This window comes from Phocoena sinus, chromosome 17 (assembly GCF_008692025.1).
Source record: "Phocoena sinus isolate mPhoSin1 chromosome 17, mPhoSin1.pri, whole genome shotgun sequence".
NCBI lineage: Eukaryota > Metazoa > Chordata > Mammalia > Artiodactyla > Phocoenidae > Phocoena > Phocoena sinus.
Genome location: NC_045779.1, coordinates 79,582,101 through 79,602,922, shown reverse-complemented (window position 1 = coordinate 79,602,922; position 20,822 = coordinate 79,582,101). Strand labels below are relative to the sequence as shown.

Sequence of the window (20,822 nt, the reverse complement as noted above, 5' to 3'; positions counted from 1 at the left end):
TTCCAGTGTCTAGAAGAATCCAGACAAGCCAGCATGGCTGTGTGGGTCCGGAAAAGTGGATTCTCTGCCCAACATGGCCTGGGGAAGCAGCTGTGGTTCTGCACAGAATGAATACACTCAAAATAATGTGGGGGGGGGACCAGAGACAAAACATCTACCAAAATACACAAGCTTCTGCTCTGCAGCAGGAGCCAGGGAGGACATGCACAGCCCGAGATTCCGATTTTAATTATATCCTACTTGAGTAAAATACTCTGTTATTTTAAAGTTTCAGAGTGTTGTGCCTTCAAGTAAGGAAATTCTATAAAATGGTTTGGTCACAATCATGCTCAAACCCTAGAACAGGTGGCGGTCTTGTGTGTTTTATTTCTAATATTAACTGTGTGTCTTTTGTTGCATAGCCCTATGGGTTAACGGCATCCACTCACGGGGACACACAGATACGCACACACACACCTCACACTCCAAGTTTCTTTAGGAGAATCATGGGGTAAAAGCCAATGCGAACACTCAAATGGTCCAGCAAAGAGATCATCTCACATTTCAAACTACGGAGGACACGTCCGAATCTACTCATCTAAATGCTCCTTTTGTTCACAAAACAGAGGGTCTCCAGTGCTTTATGCACCACGTCCTAACAGTGGCCTTTTTTGAATGTGGCCCTGAAGCGGGACTTCGTTTGGCTGCCTGCTTTCCCACCTCTTGTGCCAGAAAGAGTGTGGGCTCAGACGCCCAGCTCAGCAGCTGCAGCTGAGCTGCTCCTTCCTCCGAGCTCCGGCCTCATTTCCGTTTGGTTCCCAGCTGCCCTCATCTGCTCAGACGCGGGCACTCCTCCTGCCCCCACCCCATCCAATCCCCCGCTTCCCACCAGCCTCTCCCCGATGAGTCTTCTGTGAAAAGAAATTTGCACAACTACAGAGATCGCGCCCTGCCTGTCAGGCACCCCGTCCCTGAGAATCGGGTGTAGAAAGACTGACCGGCCCACGCGGGCCATGCTACACATGCCCGGCAGCCTCTACTGGTTCGAGGAAAAAGGGCAAACGGCCGCTTCATTCCAACTACGACGGACCTACTGGATGTTCTGCACGTTCTCCATTACATCCGCTTTCTACTCAGTTGCTGTTTGGAATAGTTTCCACAAAGCCCACTCGCAGTCCACACAGGCCTCCCGTCCCGCCCCCGGGAGCCTGCGCGAGGGGCTAGGAGGTCAGGCACTTGGTCGAGAGCCGCGGGAGGGGTGGTCTGGTCGGCCGCCTGGACTGGACACAGAGCATGTCCTCGAGCAAGCCGAGAACACACATCCTGAGAGGCTGAGGTCCTCCTATAGGTTTCATGTTTTCCAGTCATGTTAACATTCCCTTCCCCGTTATTCTGGTTTTTTAATTTTATTTTCTGATCAAGTATATAGAGTCAACAAACGAGTGAAGGGTGTCGTGACTGAAAATCAAAACCAACAGCAAGAACGTTGTCCAGATTTGGTCCCTGTCGGGGCTGACTGTGTCTGGCAGAGGACAGAGCATCTGCGTGTGTTTCTAGTGCCTATTTGCCATTTTAGGTACGAAGGGCGCCACCGGACTGTTGGTGTGCGGGGGCTGACGAGACCTGCTCGGTTTACCACCGACTCTGTCCTGAGGTCTCGCCCGCTCCTCTGCACCACACGTTTGGATGAAGGATGATCCGCACAAGATTCAGACCTCCTGCAAAACGTTCCCAGGACACACCTCGGATGCTGGGTCCTTCACCCAGTGCCGCTCAGCACACACAGCCGCGTCCTGTGTAGGCTCTGAGCTGTGAGACCCAGGGAGGCAGCGCGGGAGGGGTAGAGGGGGAGCCACATCCCTCTACAAACCGCTCTACCCAGCGCGAGGAAGGAGACACAGGGGCGAGGCTCTACTCCCGGGGCTGCGGCCCCCGCCTCAGCGCCCGAGCGCTCCCGGAGCCCAGCGCGGATGATAAAACTCATCACCTGGGACGCGCCCGCCGGTCGCGGTGCGGCTAGCACCAGTGGTCTTAGTCGGGGTGGTGGTAGCTGTGCCGCACCCGGCCGTCCCCGCCAGAGCTGAGCCCCAGAGTGCAGTGGTAGCCGTTGGGCACCCGGCGGAGGGGGTGCGACTGGGAGGTCAGGGAGGACACGTAGGAAGTCCGGGACGAGCGGCCCGAGTTGGTGGCCACGGCCTCCTCGAAGGTGAGCGTGTCCTCAGGCTGGGTGCGGGCAGCAGCCTCGCTGTCCAGATGCCGCCCCAGGTATGGGTCGGAGCCGATCCGAGAGCTGGGGGCCAGGGGCTGGCTGAGGGGCTCTCTCTGTAGCAGGGTGTTGTGTTCTGAAAGGCTACGGCTAAGCCGGCTGGGGGAGAAGGCAGGGAGGCTGGTCTGAGCCCCAGCAAAGTGGACGGGCGAGGAATTGGCCGTCTTATAGGCGACGCTGGGACGGAGCGTCAGCGGGGTCTGGGGCAGCTGCCTCAGCCCGCCGCGGCCAGGGGTGCTAGCACCAGATGTTGGCAGCAGGGGGCTCCCGTTCGCTGAAGCACTGCCCTGCAGGAAACGGGAACGCAGCAACCCCCAAAGGACAGGGCGAACAGAGCACAGCACAGGGGAGAGCCATGGCGGGGGGCGGGGGCGGGCAGCTAGGATGGACCTGGGGCGGCTCCAGGAGGGTGGGATGGCAGTCTGGGGATGGTGGTGACAGCAAGAGATAGGCTCAGGGCCAGGGACCAGGAGCCCACAGCCCAGCCCAGCTCAGTCAGAAGGAAAGCAAAGAAGGGACTGGACAGCAGGAGGGCCAGGGCTCCGCCCGGCAGGATGGACGGGCCCGGGAAGCAAGGAGCGCAGGCTTGGGCCTAGGAACCAGGACGGGAAGGGGCTCCCTCCCGGACCCCAGGGAGCGCGGGCGAGGCGGGGTCCTGAGGCCCACGTACCTGTCTCGGGGGTCCTGGCTCCTGCCCAGCGGCTGGCGACGCAGGGTGACTGCTAAGGGAGAGCTGGGACTGTGGCGGCTCACGGACCCCAAAGCGGTCGCAGGAGTAGAAGCGCTGCTTCTCGGAGGAGGCGGAGGGCTGCCTTCGCTCCTGGGACCGGCTGCGCTCCCGCCAGCAGCCTGCTGGCCCGTCCCCTGAGGGCGGTCCTGGCCCCGCGGCGCTGTTGGGTGCTGGCGGGGGGAGAGGAGAAGTCAGCACAGCCAAGCCGGCGGCGAGACAGACCCCACCCCGGCCTGGCCCCCCAGGGCCAGTAGAGGGTCCCAGGGCAGAGCTGGGTTGGGGGGCTCCTGCCTGGTCTCAGGCTCAGGGCTGGCTGTGGGGTTGTGAGGTGCAGAAAGGAAGAGGGTTCCCATGTGCTCTTGAGCCCCCAACTCGAGCCACCGCCCCTCGAAAGACCCCTCGCACGCACCGCCATCTATGTCTGCGGACAGGCTGGGCCCCTTCTCCAGGGACCTCGGCTTCCTGTCCCTGCGGCGATGGCAGCGGTGGTGATGGTGGGGGGCGGCCTGGCTGGCCGGAGCGCGGTCCAGGGCGGCGTTGCACAGACGAGCCACGAGGGGGCGCTGGGGCGCCAGAGTGGAGATGGAGCGCTTCATGGGGCTGGCGCCTGGGGCCGGCTGCGGGCGGGGACACGGGTGGGCGCACGGCCTGAGAGTGGGGTCCAGGGAGGCCCAGGGCGGCGGGGAGGCCGCCATGACCCGGGGCTGGGCAGACCACAGGACACGTCCCATCGGGAAGAATGGGCCTGGGACTCTATCCCTGAAGTTGGGGCGTCTCCCCAGACAAGGGAGGCTGTGTCCCAGGGTGCTGGTGGGGGAGGGGGGAGCATGGCGCCACGGAGGGCCTGGCCTACGGTCTGGCAGGGTCCCTGGGGAGGCCCACGCGGGGCTGGGGTTCAGGGACCACCAAGCCCTGCCCTCTCCCTGGACTGGTCTTGCCCACCCGAGACCCACCGCTTCTTCAGAAGCGCTCTTTGCACAAAATGCTGTTTGTGTGCCTGTCTGTCTCTCCCAGGCCGGGCGGGGCCCAGGAGGCCTCTTGGCCTCAGCGTCCCTACAGGACAGGGAGGTGCAAGGAAGAGGGAGCCTATTGGCCTGGCTGGAAGGATCCCGGGAGGGGGGGCCCAGAGCTGCCTCAGCGGCCACAGTGAGACCACTGTGCCAGCCCTTTCGTCCATCCAGCACCGTGAGGCTGCTCTCCCAGGGCTGAAAGCACAACCCACGGAAACGGACTCACCCAGAGCCACTGCTCGGGCTCAAGCATCAAGGAGGGAGAAGAGGCGCCAGCATGGCACCAAAGGGAGGTGGCCAGGCCAGGAGGGCACCAGGCGCAGTGGGCAGAGACGGGGGAGTGAGGGGGTTGGAAGAGGAATGCTCAAACCAGGGCTGAGCCCGGGAAACAGTACTGCAGCCCCCTGGCCAGGGGCTTCCTGCCAGGTGGTCAAGCGAGTCCCAGAGAAAGAACGTCCAGTGTCCAGAGAGGGAGCAGGGTCACCCCCAGGGCCTCCGAGAGGACATGAGGGAAAAGGGTGGCTTGAGGAGGCCCTGTGTGTGATTTCTGGGGGAGTGAAGAGCTGGAGTGGGAGAGGTGTGTCCCAGAGACAGGGAAGGGCTTGGTCAGTGACACGGGGCAGCGGGGACTCTTGCTGGCCTGGCCACACCTCTCGAGGCCAGCATCGTGTTCTGAGGGTTCCAGTGACACGGGGCAGCGGGGACTCTTGCTGGCCTGGCCACACCTCTCGAGGCCAGCATGGTGTTCTGAGGGTTCTGAGGGCCGGTGGTGTCCAGGCTACAGTGCATTCGGGGAGGCACCACCCCAGCAAAGCCCGCATGTGGGACACAAGCTCCTCCATGCCAAGTCTCCTCAGCCCCAACCCCCTCCCATGACCCCAACCCTCCCAGACCACCCACCTGAGTCTCTGCTGCCAGGCGGTGGCATGGAGGCCGCTTGGCCCTGGCTCTCCAGCTCGGGATGGGGCTCCCCGTCAGGGCCTCTCAGGGCCATGCTCTGCATCTGGACATCCACAGCCTGGGGGGGACAGCAGCCCCCCAGTCACACCCACCCCCATCGCACTCTCACCTTCTCCCCCATGCCAGCCTCCCCCATCCTGCTCTCGCCCTCACCCTCCCACTCTCACCCCACCCCCAACTCGAACCCCCAGCCCTGGGACCCCTCACTGGTTTTCCTGTCTGCACCACCGGGATCTCCGTGGAGTGGCCATGCTCCAGGGGCATCGTCACCTCGCAGGGCACCTCCTGGGTCCTCTGAGTGCCCCAGGAGACCGACTCCTTTATGCCACCCTCCTGGGTATGTCTGTGGAGGAGAGAGGATTGTCCTGTGGGCCTGGAGGTCCATGGACCACAGAACCTGGCTCCCACCCGCCAGAAACCTCCACCCCGACCCTGTTCTGGGCTAGAAGGAGCCCAGAGGAAGGAGGCCCCTTGAGTGTGGCCACTCTCCAGTGGAGGTACAGCAGTGGTCGTGCCCGCTCAGAGTTGATGGGCAGAGAGCCAGGAATCTCAGGGAGCAGCAGAGGGGCGAGACCAGGACAAACAGACAGGAGTCTCTGCCTGGGCCTAGACCCTCTTGGACATGGCGCTCTGTGCATCTCCTGACCCTCTCCAGCTCACCAAGCCCATCCACTTCCACCCACCACAAGGCCTCACCTGGTCTCTTCACTGCCAGAACATGGAGTTGGCCAGCACACCCGGGGAGGAACTCCAAAGGCTACCCCATCACGGCCCTGGCTGCCCACCCTGGCCCCAGGTGTCAGTGTGGACACAGCTCTCCTTCTTGGGGACAAAGCTACAACCTTTCATGCACGGCCTCCAGGCAGGCTCGACTCACATGCCGGGCAAGGGAGGACCAAGGAAGACACTAGAGGCGTCTGCATATGGCCTGGAGGAGCCACTTAGCTCCCAGAGGCTGTGCTGAGCCAGGGGAGAGATGCAAGCCCAGAATCGGAGCACAGAGACAGACAGCGTGGACAGAATCAGAAAGATGAAAGCTCTGGTGGGAAGCCTGCTCAGAGAGGGAGACAGCAGTCAGGCCCCAGACACATGCTGGCTGAGTTTTGGGAGCATTGAGGGCTCTTGAGAGGGCGGAGCGCTGGAGGGATGGAAGGTGCTTACTCACCAAGGGGGTGACGGAGGATGCAGGGGCAGGTGGGAGCAGGTTTGGGGATGAGGCCATGTGGCCTGCTCGCCCACCCGGGAAGGAGGCCTGGCGGTGTCCTCAGTTTACCCCCCTCCTCGCAGCTCAGCCCGCTGGGCCCTCAGCAGCAGGATGGGAGGGACATGGGACCACCCAGGCCCCAGAGGCTGTTCTCACCCCGCAGGGCCCTCTGGAGCCCCAGGAATGAAGGCAGGATGCCTCTCTCCAGCACCCTTCCTTCTTAAGGCTCCGTGAACCCACGAAGCCCTAGAGAAAACGCTCCCTCCCCAGCCCGGGAAGTTCTGCACATGCGGGGCTGGGGGCAGGCTCCTCAGGTGCACCCTGCAGAGACCTTGCAGGCCGCTGCTCCCCCAGGGTCAGACCCTCAGGGCTAGACAACTCCACCCACATCAGGGGCTTAGGGGACGGAGGAGCAGAGTGTGGTCCTGAGCTCAGAACAAAAACAGGCTCTGTCAAAAAAGCTGGTCTGTCCCCTCCTTTCTAGGGAAGAGAAGGGAAGGAGAAGAGGCAGCTGGTGGGCTCCAGCTCCATGTTCCCGAGCCTCCCCGGGGGCTCTCAGAGGCGCAGCCCTGGGGGACAAGGGGCCAGTGCAGGGACACCTCGTGGTGTCTGCTTCCCTCTGTTTGGGAAGGAAGCAGAGATGTTCGGGGCAGAGAAGAGAAAGAAACAGTGAGACAGCACAGCAGCAGACAAACAGATGGACAAGCCCCAGAAGAGACACTGGAGCCCGGCCGCAGCACAGACAGCCTGCGGGTTGTGGGCGTGGGGTCTACCTTGTATGCAACTTGAGCAGGGCATTTCTTCCCCAGCCCCAGGGGCGGGGACATGTGTTTCAGCATCTCAAACGTATCATTGTAACTGATGCGCCCACTGGAGGCCCGGCCCACAGGACAGAGGCAGAGTGGGGTCCACGGGAGGGGCGCAGCAGGAGGGAAGGGGGAGGAAGCAGACAAGAAAACAGAGCCAGTTAACCAGCATCGGATTAAACGAAAAAAACAGGTCAAATGAGGGATTTCTCTGCTGAGCTCGATCCCCTCCTTGCCTCCAGCCTCACCTCCGCACTCTGGTCCCACGCAGGGAGCGGGCAGGGGGGCATCTGAGCTAATGAACATGGAGGGAATGACAGGCTGCATCGGGGCGGCTTTGGGTTGTCAACTCTGATTTTACACTTTCAGAAGCCACGGGTAATGCCAAATTGGAAAAGAGCTGTTTCACCATGCCAGGGCAGCTGGTAGAGTTAAGTGACCAGCAAGGCCGGCTGGAGATCCACAGCAGAAACATCAGCTTGCCTGATGAGCAAATTCACGCTCAATTTGCTTCCAAGTTAGCCGAGAGGCTTAAGAAGTGGAGAAAAGTCTAAAGCAGGCCAGAAAACTAGAGCGAGAGCCACGCTGTTCTGCAGGGAGCCCCGAGGCTCCAGAGACGAAGTCCACGGGGCCAAGGCCAGCTCCAGGCCCAGAGACACCCGAGGCCGGCCCGGGGCAGGGCTGCTGCTGGGTCACGGCTGGGTGGAAAATGAGAGACTGCAGAGGGGGCGGGGGGGGCAGCTGGGGTGAGATGTGGCTTGGTGCCCCTCTTGTACCCTCCTGACAGCATGCCAGGAAGGGCTGGGACCAACATAAGGGATAAGGCTCCAGACTCAGGGAGGTGTCCAGGGGTTGTTGACTGTGTCCTCCTCCGAGGCAGACAGGCCACCAGTCCTGAAGCCTCACCTCCACCCCTGGGATGGCTGCCTACGGGACCTGCTTGGGCTCCCAGAGACACAGGCAGGTTCAGGCCACCAAAGAGAGAAGGCGGACAGCCTTCTCCTGGCAGGTGGATCCACCCCAGGGTCTGGACCTCCTCCCAGGGCTCCTGGACTCAGCTGAGTGGCTCCATCCAGAGGTGAAGAAGGACCTGTCTTTGGGCCCCCACTGCCTCTGCCCTCTCCTCCCCCCAGGAACCAGAAAGCCCTGGGTTGTTGGACTCTACTGACCAGAGGGGCAGCTGCTCCTGGTCTACCGGCACCACACCCCGCTCCTCGGGGGCCCTTGGCCTCTGGACTGTCTGACCTTCAGTCCACCTTCAAGAGCCCGGAGGCAAATCCGGGTGAGACGCCTGCTTCCTTGGCACGGGGGGGACCCGGTCCCCATCCTCACGGCCCGGCCAGAAAGCTCTGTGCACACCGTCTCATGAGGCTGCCTGTCCCCAGCCAGCTGGAGGGGTCGGGAGTCAGATGGGGAACCGAAGTGTCCCGGAGGTTGGAGTGCGGGCAGGACAGGGCAGGAGGGACGAGAGGTGAGGTGTCATCATTCCCAAACCAGGCAGGCAGTGTGTGCTGTGTTTGCATTTCGGGCAGGGAAGAGTACGTCAGTTGGAGGCTCTGAAGTAGCACACCTGGCTGGCCAACCTACGAGGGCAGTTCTTCCCTAAGCCAACGGGTGGCGCAAGACAACGCAACAAACTGTACATATCCTTATAATGAATCCGGCAACTGGAAAAGGAAACGTCACAGGCCATGGCAACCGAGGCACGAGGAGCCCGTCCCGCCCGCCCAGCCTTGCGCAGTCCGGAGGTGGAGCCGAGGCAGGCTGGACAGGCGGCTCCCGGCTGGGGCCTGGGCCGGAGAGCCCCAGGAGGCGCGGCGGCCCGCAGACAGTTTCCAGAGCCCACTGCAGCCGGGAGACGTTCCCTACAGAACAGCCTCGGGCCCTGTGTGTCCGCTCTGCACACAGCACCACTGGGCCTCGTTCACGGCTGTCTGGCCGCCCCTCCCCTCACTCCCTGAGTGCCTGAGCCCCCAGGGCCCCCTTGGCCGAGCCTTCTCTGCACACCTGGCTCTCCTGACTATCCCTGCCTCTCTGAGCACACCGTGTCCTTCCCTGGGGTCTGCGGGTCTGGCTAAGGGTCCCCCTTGTCCCTGGGTGGGCACCCCAGCCCACACTGACGCTTGCCTTTCCGGCAAGATGGCCCCCTCAGTCTCACCAACTCCAAACTGTGTTGCGTTTACTTCTGGGAAAGAGGGATTGAAGAGGAAGCCCCATTCCAGCCTCACACAAGGTGTTTGCTAACCTTGTGGACCCAAGGGACCAGCACAAAGAGGCTGGAAGCCTGGCGGAGGCACAGCCCCTACCGTCACCCCTGTTCCTCGGCCCATCTTCTCTCTTCTGCCATCAAACCCCTCAGCCGCCACCAGAGGAAAAGTGGGGGCCTGATCCTGTCACTCTGGTTCCAAAGCTTTTCTCTCTGTCTATAAAATGAAGTCGAGGGGCTTCCCTGGTGGTGCAGTGGTTGAGAGTCCGCCTGCCGATGCAGGGGACGCGGGTTCGTGCCCCGGTCTGGGAAGATCCCACATGCCGCGGAGCGGCTGGGCCCATGAGCCATGGCCGCTGAGCCTGCGCGTCCGGAGCCTGTGCTCCACAACGGGAGAGGCCACAACAGTGAGAGGCCTGCGTACTGCAAAAAAAAAAAAAAAAAAATGAAGTGGAAGTTAGCTGTTTGGCCACCCTTACAGCCCCTCTGCGATGCACCCTCCCCCGTGAGCCAGGCACCCAGCCCCTTCCCGTGCCCCCGCCCCCACCCTCCTCTAGAGCGAGCTCCATCCACCCCGCTCCTTCAGTCAGCTCAGCTGCCACCTCCGCTGACCCACCAGCCAGAGGTAAGCTCTCTCTCCGCAGACACACCTGGCCTGCAGCTCCTCTGCCCCACGCCCGGCTGGGCCGAGCAGAGCTGAGAGCACACGCCTGCTTCCCTGTGGGCCCCAGGCCCCAGCACATGGCACAGACTCAGGGACGTTTACTGGACAGATGGGTGACCACGAGGGTGAGCAGACAGATCGCTCACGGTAGCGGGTAGTGACCCTCCTGCTGAGTCTCCACACTTCACCACGAAGCGCTGAGGCAACAGCAAAAGGGAGGGTGGGGGAAGGCGGCGCCAGAAAGCAACAACTCCACGCCTTCCTCATCCCCCCACAGCATGCATGTGTACACACACATGTGCACGTACACGCCCAAGCACACCTGCATTCACACACACATACACACACGCGCGCAAAGATGCGCTGCAGTCACGTGCTCACAATCACACGTGCTGCTGCACATGCAAAAACACGTGCACACACACACGTGTGCCCGCCTGCACGTAAACACACTCACAAGCACTCGGGTGCACACAGACCTGTGCGCAGACAGCACACACATGCACGTACTGTGCACACTCACGTAACACACACACACACACAGAAGCTCAGGAAGCTTCATAAAGTTTGTTTTTGCTTCAGCCTCCCCAAGAATGGGGAGACGGCAGATGGTCCCTGGGAAATAAAGATGGTCACGGCCCTGCAGCTGTCACAGAGGCTAGTTGAAGGCTCAAGCACGCTCTGCCCTGCCCAGTCGTGGGGTACAGACCCAGCCTGCTCAGCTGCCCCAGCCTCTCGTGGGAGAAGCAAGTCTGAGTGTCAGTTGCAGGTCGTGCCTGTGCTACTTCCGGACTGGGGGTCTTGTGTTATCTTGCTCTGGGCTGACGCTTACATTTTGCTATCTACTCTTCCGTAAGCACTTCACCATATTCCTGAAGGCCTATGCCTTCCAGAGGCCCCAGTTCTAGAACCCTGGATTTGGGAAACAGTCAGCCGTCTCTGCACAATCACAAAGCTGCCGTCTGACCCACGTCCACTTCTTGTGTGTCCTAATTCTGCTCCACCTGGGGCTGACTGGTGAGGTGCTGGCTCTACAGTCCATAAAGATCTGGGAGACATGATCCTCCTCTCGCAGGCCTGCACTGACTTGCCTTTGCCTGTTAGTCCAAGGCATGCTCTATACAACATCTGTGTTTTTCTCCTCTAGAAAAATATATGCCCAGAAGCAGCAGCATCTCTTCAGACCACAGTCAGGATGACCCTCCTGGAATGAGCCTCAATCCTGCCTCACTGGACTCTCTCCCCGCCCTCTGCCTGACAAGGACCAGGCCTTGGGTGTGGTCAGTCTCCCCTCCAGTCTGACTGGGCCTTCCTGACCAGAGAACCCAGGAATACCCCTGAGCCTGTGGACTCAAGCATGTGCTGTGGGCAAATGTGCTGATGCATCAAAAAAAATGATGGGACTCTCCAAGACCATGAAAAATCACATACAACACAAACCATAAATAACAGCCAGGCTTGTTCTACACTGTGTGAAAACTGTCAATTTTTCACTACACTGGAACACACTCAGAGATGCTCTGGGCCTGGAAGAGCCCCAGGGCCCTGGTGCTGCCCAGACCGGAAAGGGCCTCACATAACGCCTTCTGGATCTTCACTGTGATGGGAAGGGGGATCCAGGGAGACTGCATAAGAAGTGGGTACGGGAGCCCAGCCAAGCTGCCAGGATTTTGGGGCCTGGAAAGCTCCAGAGTATTCCCCTTGCTGAACATGGATTCAGAGTCCCAGGTGCTCTGTGGGTAGCAGGATCCTCCCATGAGGACGCTGACCCTCTCCTAAAGGCCTCTGCCACACAAAGGGTGACCAAACACAGAGCTGCGCCACAGGGACGCGGGCAGGCCAGGGAGCCTGAGGGAGAGGAGGCGGGAAGCGGCGGCACCCCAGTTCTAGGGTCTTCTCGTCCCCCTGGAGCCCCCGCCCTGGGGCACAGCTCACTCCCGGGCTCACCGTGAGTGGCGCGCTGAGCAGGCCTGAGCCTTGCCGACGGCCGGATCTCTCGGGCCCTCTGCGTCCTGTGTTCTGCTGCAGAGAGTACACCCTTAGTAACTCCTAACTCCTCAAGCCACGGATCGAGAGGGTGAGTGAAGGAGCGAGCAGGGAATGAGTGAGCGATGAAGGAACAGACAAAATCGGCAGATGGTGGATCCGTGCTGCCGTGCTGACCCCGAGGACGAAATGTCACAGGCGTGCAAGCCTCTCCCACGAAACACAGTCTCCACCGCCTCCTGACCCCAAGCCACTCCATTCAGGACCCCCTTGCTCCACACCCTAAACTATAACCTAATCCTAACAAGAAGCCTATCCCTAACCCGTACCCTAACCCGTACCCTAACCCTAACCCTAACCCTAACCCGTACCCTAACCCGTACCCTAACCCTAACCCGTACCCTAACCCGTACCCTAACCCGTACCCTAACCCGTACCCTAACCCGTACCCTAACCCGTACCCTAACCCGTACCCTAACCCGTACCCTAACCCGTACCCTAACCCTAACCCGTACCCTAACCCGTACCCTAACCCGTACCCTAACCCGTACCCTAACCCTAACCCGTACCCTAACCCGTACCCTAACCCGTACCCTAACCCTAACCCTAACCCGTACCCTAACCCGTACCCTAACCCTAACCCGTACCCTAACCCGTACCCTAACCCGTACCCTAACCCGTACCCTAACCCGTACCCTAACCCTAACCCGTACCCTAACCCGTACCCTAACCCGTACCCTAACCCGTACCCTAACCCCTAACCCCTAACCCGTACCCTAACCCGTACCCTAACCCGTACCCTAACCCTAACCCGTACCCTAACCCGTACCCTAACCCGTACCCTAACCCTAACCCGTACCCTAACCCGTACCCTAACCCTAACCCGTACCCTAACCCTAACCCGTACCCTAACCCTAACCCTAACCCGTACCCTAACCCTAACCCTAACCCGTACCCTAACCCTACCCCTAACCCGTACCCTAACCCTACCCCTACCCTACCCTAACCCGTACCCTAACCCGTACCCTAACCCGTACCCTAACCCTAACCCGTACCCTAACCCTAACCCGTACCCTAACCCGTACCCTAACCCGTACCCTAACCCTAACCCGTACCCTAACCCTAACCCGTACCCTAACCCTAACCCTAACCCTAACCCGTACCCTAACCCGTACCCTAACCCTAACCCGTACCCTAACCCGTACCCTAACCCTAACCCTAACCCGTACCCTAACCCGTACCCTAACCCTAACCCCTAACCCTAACCCCTAACCCGTACCCTAACCCGTACCCTAACCCGTACCCTAACCCGTACCCTACCCTAACCCGTACCCTAACCCTAACCCGTACCCTAACCCGTACCCTAACCCGTACCCTAACCCTAACCCGTACCCTAACCCGTACCCTAACCCGTACCCTAACCCGTACCCTAACCCTAACCCGTACCCTAACCCGTACCCTAACCCGTACCCTAACCCGTACCCTAACCCGTACCCTAACCCTAACCCCTAACCCTAACCCTAACCCTAACCCTAACCCTAACCCTAACCCCTAAACCCTAACCCTAACCCTAACCCTAACCCTAACCCTAACCCCTAACCCGAACCCAAACCCTAACCATAAACCGAACCCTAACCCTAAACCGAATCCTAACCCCTTAACCTAAAAAACCCTAAACCCTAAACCTAACCCTAAGCACCTAACCCCTGATACTAACCCTAACCTAAACCCTAACCCTTACCCCCAACTCCAACCCTAAACGCTACCCGAACCCTAACCCTATACCTAATTCTTACCCCTAATTATTTTTTGGGGGTTTATTTTAAATAATGTTTTTCTGGGGTAAAAATATAGCACAACAACTAAATAATACAGACACTAACCTGATTGTCCCTCAATATCTAAGTCTTAAATACTTGGTATTTCTGTTCTATCGACTGTTATGTAGCCTATAAAAAGTGTGAGAGCTAAATCTGTTTTTCTATAGTGAGAAACATGATGTTCCACATGTAAGGAACACCTGCGTATAAATGAGAAAGTTACACACTACGTTGGTCGTTTCAGGGAGTGGGAAAGGATGGCAAGTGGTAAAATATTATCTTTTCCCTTTAATCTTTTTAAATTTCACTTGTTACAAAGAAATTTGAAATATAATTGTAGTTTTTAAAAGTAACAATGGAAATTTGAAAGAAAAAAATATATATTGTGTGTTTAATTACATTTCATAGAATTATTATCCTGAATAATAATTCTGTTAGTACACCAGTATAGAGACTATTTCTTAATATTTAGGTGAGAACTATTTCCTTCTGTTTTGAGAATAATTCTGTAAACTCATTTCCAGTAATGGCACTCTTCCCCAAATCAAAGGTTTAGCAAGGGAGATGCAAGCAGAATACTCATGAAAAACACAAAGCAATACAACAGCAACCAAAACAGTTCCTAACTTCAATAACAGCTCAATTTAGAAAGAGGGCTTATATCTTCAGACAAACGCATTCCTTCCTTGACTTCCTAACCAGTCAAAATCTGTGTATTCTACCAGAAAACCTGTGATAGTTATTCCCATAAAGTACCCTTTACTGCTTCATGCCTCCGTTACATTTCCCAAGCACTAGTGTTGAATGTACAGGTTAAAACAAATCCTAACGGTGATTCATTTTATAATGTGTGCTCTTTGTCGTATCCTAGGTGCCAAAGTCTTCTCCATGGCTGGGACCTCAAATAATATTCCTTTATGATGCCTATCTGGAGAGGGGGAAGGTTTAATAAATACCTAACCCTAAGCGTACCCTAACCCGTACCCTAGCCCTAACCCGTACACTAACCCTAATATATACCCTAACACATACCCAAACCCTAACCTGTAGCTGTACCCTAACCTGTACCCTAAACCGTACCCTAACCCTAACCCGTACCCTAAACCCTAACCTGTACCCTAACCCCAACCCCTAACCCCCAATCTTAACCCTAACCCTAAACCCTAACCCTAACCCCCTAACCCCTAACCCCTAACCCCTAAACTTAACCCTAACCCGAGCCCCGACCCCTGACCCTGACCCTGACCCTTCCCTGTAAAAACAAGTTCATCTGACTATAATTCATTCCAAGAACACAACCCTATTGAGGGAGAGAGGAAATAGCTACTCTAAGCTCTGGATGATAGACCAAAAAACAGATGTAAAGAAAGCTACATCACTGCTGTTTTCGACTCCAACAGACAGGTATAATGAAGCAAGGAATCCCCCTGGTCCTCCAGGATCTGCCTGGGGACCTAATCTGGGAAATTCATATAGATCAAGACATGGCTCTGAGCTGAATTTCTGCAAAACAAGACAATCCCGTGCAAAGAACAACCCAGTAGAGCTTTGTATCCCATCAGCTACAGGAAGAGAATGGCTGCAAGCTACTGAAAGCCAGCAGCATTTACAATTTAACTCCCATGGCCTCTGCAGTGGTACGTCTGAGTTTTCTGTTTGCTTCCCTTTTCTGACTCTCTTCTCAATATATGCACATTTCTTAATATAATGTCATAGTGGAAGCAAAACAGACCTTCAATTTTTAGACCTCAATTTATAAAACAATTAGAGGTTCTAGGAGTTTTGCTTTTAAATTCAAGTACCACATAATTTGAAAATCGTACAAGTTCTAATTATTCAGTTCCAATACACCAAACACTGGAGAGGTCCCTCTCAGCGGAAGCGCCACCGAATCCACAATGAAAGGGCAACAAGGTGCCCTCCTCCCTTCTCTTCTGCCAGGGTGACCACTATGTGTTTAAATCCACGCCCCCTAGCAAGTTTCTAAGGTGAAATTCTGACACCCTTCCCTTTCCCATCCCAGCAGCTGGCCAAGGGCCGGCGGGGCTGGAGAAGTGCAGTAACCAAGGCTGGGCCAGCTGGCCAGAGTGGGGGTTGGCGGGGGGCGGGCGGGGGCTCCCAGCACGTGAAATCACCATGCAGGATAAATCCCTTGGACTTCCCATGGGCCAAGGGCGAGTCTCTCGAGGCACCCGGCCCCTCTCAGGTTCTGCTTGCAGAGACATCGCCGGGGAGGGGCACTTGGCTGCTTAGGAAAAACGCGCACGAGTGAGCTTTACACCCGCAGATGTACTGTAAAACTGGAGTGGGTAGGCTCGGGCTCGTCCTCAAAGCCTTTACTCCAAAGGCGAGCCCTTCCTGCTGCCGCCAGGTTAGGGAGCTTCGCGACTGTACCAAACAGCTCTGGTGTAATTCGTCGTTCTCTCCTCCACCCACCCCACCGAGCCCCTGTCCCCTTACCTGCGGTCCGCTGCCCTCCGCTCCGCGCTCGGATGCCGCTGGGGTGCCAGAGACCCACGGGACGGGTCGTTCCCAGCCGCCGCGCGCTGGCTCCCTAGAACACCGCCGGCTCGCGCGGCGCCGACGGCGAAGAGCCCCGTAGGACCCCCCGTGCCAGGTGCGCTCTGGCCGGGACGCCCACTTCCGGGAGAGTCGCCGCCGCGCTCAGGTGAGCCGCAGCCAATGCCGAGCAAGACCCGCCCCGGCGGCGCCGCGTCCGCGCGGCACAGCACGATCTTGGCGCTCCGGGCACCGGCGCCGCGGGCCGAGCCTCTCCTCTCCTGAGAGCCCGCTAACGATACCCCGGCGCGCGGGGCACCGCGGCGCGGAGACCGCTCCAGGCTGGACTCACCGCCACCGACGCCGCCAGGAGGAGCGCTTGGCGGAACTCGGCAAACAACCCAATGGAAATGGAAAAAGGACTTGAAAAGACCCTTCTCCGGAGAAGACATACAAATGGTCAACAAGCACATGAAGAGACGTTAATCATCATGAGTCGTGATGAAATGCAAGTTAACACCACAGCGCCATATACCCCTCCACACACCAGAAGGCCCACAATCAAGAAAGCTAAAACTAACAAGTGTTGGCAAAAATTTAGAGAAACTGATACAGAATTTCCCATAGGAAAATGAATAAGTTCTGGAGGTGGATGCTGAGAAGATTTGTACAACAACGTGAATGTAGTTAATGCCATGGAACTGTACGCTCAAAATGATTTAAATGGCAAATGTTATGTTATGTGGGGGGGGGAGGTTAACATAATTTAGCCCCTGCTTTATACCAGACCCCAGAGTCAAAGCTTCTCATCCATTTTCTCACTTTTACTTAACCTCCTAGGATCTTCACACTCCATTTAACAGATGAAGCTAAGCCTGAGAGGTTAAACTAAGTGACTTGCCCGAGGCTCAGTCGGCCAAGTCTACACTGTTCAATGTTACTGTATTTACTGAGCACCTACCGAGCAATACCTCCAGCACCTGCTAGAGACATTGTGGGAGGACCAGGGTGAACGGGGGCTGAAAGCAGGTTACAAAACATGGGCAGATCCTGGGGCCCTGCTCTCAGACACTGAAGTTTCTTGGAGTGGAGGGGATGGCCTGTGTCACGCTTGTGGAGCCTTTTATTCCACCCCACCGCACCCCCACAGAGGAGGGAAGCAGCTGGCCTGATACTGAATATTAGCTCAGCTGGGGAGGAGTCCTGGGGCTCTGAAGAAGGCATCTCCTGCCCCACTCCCAACATTGCCCCCTAGAGTCCAGTATGTGGGCACAAGCATCCCTGTGGCGGGCAGGACGCACATCTCACGGCACCCCTCTCCTCCCGCCGTGCAGTAGTGACACTGTACCCATACACGTGCCAGAAGGACAACGAACTCTCCTTCTCTGAGGGCACCATTATCTGCGTCACCCGCCGCTACTTCCGATGGCTGGTGTGAGGGCATCGGCTCAGAGGGGTCTGGATTCCTCCCCGGGAACTATGTGCAGGCCAGCTGCTGACAGCCTGGGATCTCTGGGATGCTGACCCAGGCACCGCCTTCAGTGAGCCTCTTGAGACCACTCCAAAGCCTGCTCCAGTCAAGACTGGACCAGTCCTACACGCCTCCTGGGCTGTGAGCTGTGTCTGTTCCTTCCCCCCATTGCAGTGGGAATGGGTCCTGGTAAAGACAGAGGAGGTACCCAGAGGCCTGCTGGAGACAGGAAAGTACTGGAAGCCAGGGAGTTTGGTGACCTTATCCACAGGGGACCCTTACGCCATGCAAGACAGGGTCTCCAGCTGCAAGTGCCAACTTTGAATACAATTCTGATGACCTCCTGATGATTGCCCTGCAGGGCTAGCGGGCCGAGGGACTGAAAGGCAGCCCACTTGTACGGCTCCCGCTAATTGAGCCTCCTCTGCCTGCCCTAAGCAGCAGAATCTCCCATGTCCTCGGTGCTCACGGAGCCTCCACACTAGACCCCTGTGCCCCTCCGCTCTCCCATGTCCTCGGTGCTCACGGAGCCTCCACACTAGACCCCTGTGTCCCTCCGCTCTCCCATCTCCTCGGTGCTCACGGAGCCTCCACACTAGACCCCTGTGCCCCTCTGCTCTCCCATCTCCTCGGTGCTCGCGGAGCCTCCACACTAGATCCCTGTGTCCCTCTGCTCTCCCATGTCCTCGGTGCTCACGAAGCCTCCACACTAGACCCCCGTGCCCCTCTGCTCTCCCATCTCCTCGGTGCTCGCGGAGCCTCCACACTAGATCCCTGTGTCCTCCGCTCTCCCATCTCCTCGGTGCTCACGGAGCCTCCACACTAGACCCCTGTGCCCCTCCGCTCTCCCATGTCCTCGGTGCTCACGGAGCCTCCACACTAGACCCCTGTGCCCCTCCGCTCTCCCATCTCCTCGGTGCTCACGGAGCCCTCCACACTAGACCCCTGTGCCCCTCCGCTCTCCCATCTCCTCGGTGCTCACGGAGCCCTCCACACTAGACCCCTGTGTCCATCCGCTCTCCCATCTCCTCGGTGCCCACGGAGCCCTCCACACTAGACCCCTGTGCCCCTCTGCGGAGGTGGGCTGCACCCTGCTCTTCTGCCTGCTGCCTGCTTTGTTGTGTATTCAGGCTTGGTTCCCCAAGCTGGGCACTCCTCCAAGAGTGGGGACCAGCTCCCTCACTTAAGTGGGGCTCTCTGAGAGCAGAGATCACCTCGCCCTCATCCCTCAGACTGCAGCGTGAGAGATCTCACTCAGCTCTGCCCCTTCACCTCCTTTAGCTCTGAAACACCAAAAGAGGGAGGTGGGCCTTGGGTTTCCACTGGCTCTGCTTTAAAGCATCATGGCTTTCTGTTCCATACGGGAGGAGGGGGACTCAGAGGGCCCAGTCAGTGGGGCGACTTTGGTTAAGTCCCTGGTTTCTTGCTGCATAGACGAGGCTGGGGTGCGAGGAGACATCTTCGGGCTCTGTGAGGTCCCTGGCTGGCCAGACCCGAGCCCCGGGATAGTGTGCTACCTCTTTCCACCAACAGGAGGTGACTGTTCCCTCTAGCTTTTTTTCCTGTGGGGATGCTGACAGGGTGGGGGGCGGGGCGGGAGGCAAGGAGTGTAGTGTAGGGTCACAGTAGGTAAAGCAAGATCTAGGCCTGGGACCGTCGGCAGGGAGCGCCACCTCTCTCCGCAGGGAATCCGGTGCGGGGGAGGTCGGGGTGGGGGGAACATTTCGGGACCTGGGTCCCCTGGACAGAAGACTGGAGGACGGAGGCCATGCAGCCCAAGGCAACAGTTAACCATGACGCGGCGAGACATGTTCCTTCTCTACCCTGACAGGGAACCCCGTCCTCCCAGCTGGGAGGACAAGGTTTTTGGAAACACTGCTGCCTGCTCAGATATGCGCGCCACCCTGGCGCGGCCAGACTCTGGAATTCGCTTGCAGTGGAACTGGGGGAGGCAGCCGAGCTGGGTTAACTGCACAGATGGGGACAGCTCCCAGCTCCCTCCTCCAGTCCCCAAATGGACCACCCTGGGATTCCAGGAAATCCCGGAGGGATATACCAAAACGAAAGGGAGAGGGAGTAATAAAACTAGCTTTCTCTTTCCGGACCCCCACCGCCCACCCCTCCCTGCCCGGGTGCCCTCTGCAGGCCACGTCCTCAGCACCTGTTGCAGGTGTAGGCACACTTCGGTGGAGGTTTCCCAGGGCACCACCCTGGCGCGGAAGGAGCTGGACTCGGCCTTCTGCGCCTCCTGCATAAGGCGGTGCATGGGGTAGCGATGGCGCAGGAAGGCCGCGTCGCCGCCTGCCAGCAGCCCCATGGGGCAGAAGTCGTTGGCGCCGTCGCTCACGTAGAAAAGGCGCTCGAAGTGCACGCCGTCGTGGGCCCGCTCGCGCAGGTAGTCGCTGAGCACCTTGTGCTTGCACATGTTGGCGGGGCAGCGAGCGCAGCTGTGCGCGTGGAAGGGCCGCAGCGCCAGCAGCCCGCAAGGGTCGCGCCCCGAAGGGTTGCTGAAGATGCGCCGGAACAGGCCGTGGTGGCTGGCGGCGCGCAGCGCACTCTCCACGCCAAAGGTGTTGGCGTCTGAGATGAGAATAACCTCAAAGCAGGCGCCCTGCTTGGCCACAAACTGCAGCAGCTCGCCCATGCCGGGCGACAGGGGGATGGCCTCGTACATGGCGCGCAGGTCCCGCGGCCGCACGCCCTACTCGCCCAGGTACTGGAAGACGCGCTGCATGTACTCGTTGTAGAAGCCCTCGCGCTAGGTGGCACGCAGGCTCTCAGGCAGCCGCTGGCCCGCCGCAGCCCGCGCACGACAGACTCGTCGCTGTTTTCGTCCACGATAGTCTCGTCAAAGTCGAAGGTCAGGAGGAAGCGCGGCACGCCCGGCGCAGCCATCCCGCTGTCCTCTACCAGCTTTGTCCTGAGCGATCAAATCTTTTTGTGGTCACCAAAAAGAGTCCCTCAGAGGAAAGGGGGACAGAACCTCTGAGCTTCTCCTTCAGGGTGGGGAGCGGCGGCTGCAGAGGTCTGTCCCGGCTGAGTTTGGAGTGTAAAGAGTGGGGAGAGCGCCTAACTGAGGTATTTGGGCGCAGGATGGAGCAAGGGGTGCTTACGGGAATTGGAGGGGACGCTGTGTCTTATCCATCCCCGGATTTCTGGGCTCCGGCTCTCACGAGTCCCTCCAGTCCAGAGGGTCCGTGAATGATGTGCATCTGGGCCGT

At 58.5% G+C, this 20,822-nt stretch overlaps 1 protein-coding gene and 1 pseudogene across 1 annotated transcript; both read right to left on the bottom strand.

Annotated features, from left to right (window-relative positions):
* Positions 1 to 1,995: 1,995 nt before the first annotated feature.
* Positions 1,996 to 17,888, bottom strand: LOC116742279 (voltage-dependent N-type calcium channel subunit alpha-1B-like). Its single transcript, XM_032609603.1, is given in 8 exon segments — positions 1,996 to 2,532; positions 2,916 to 3,145; positions 3,385 to 3,592; positions 4,886 to 4,906; positions 4,908 to 5,003; positions 5,153 to 5,288; positions 16,092 to 16,508; positions 17,884 to 17,888. Coding segments are annotated over 8 exon segments (1,650 nt in total).
* A 967-nt stretch (positions 17,889 to 18,855) lies between these two features.
* LOC116742278 lies at positions 18,856 to 20,822 on the bottom strand (annotated as a pseudogene).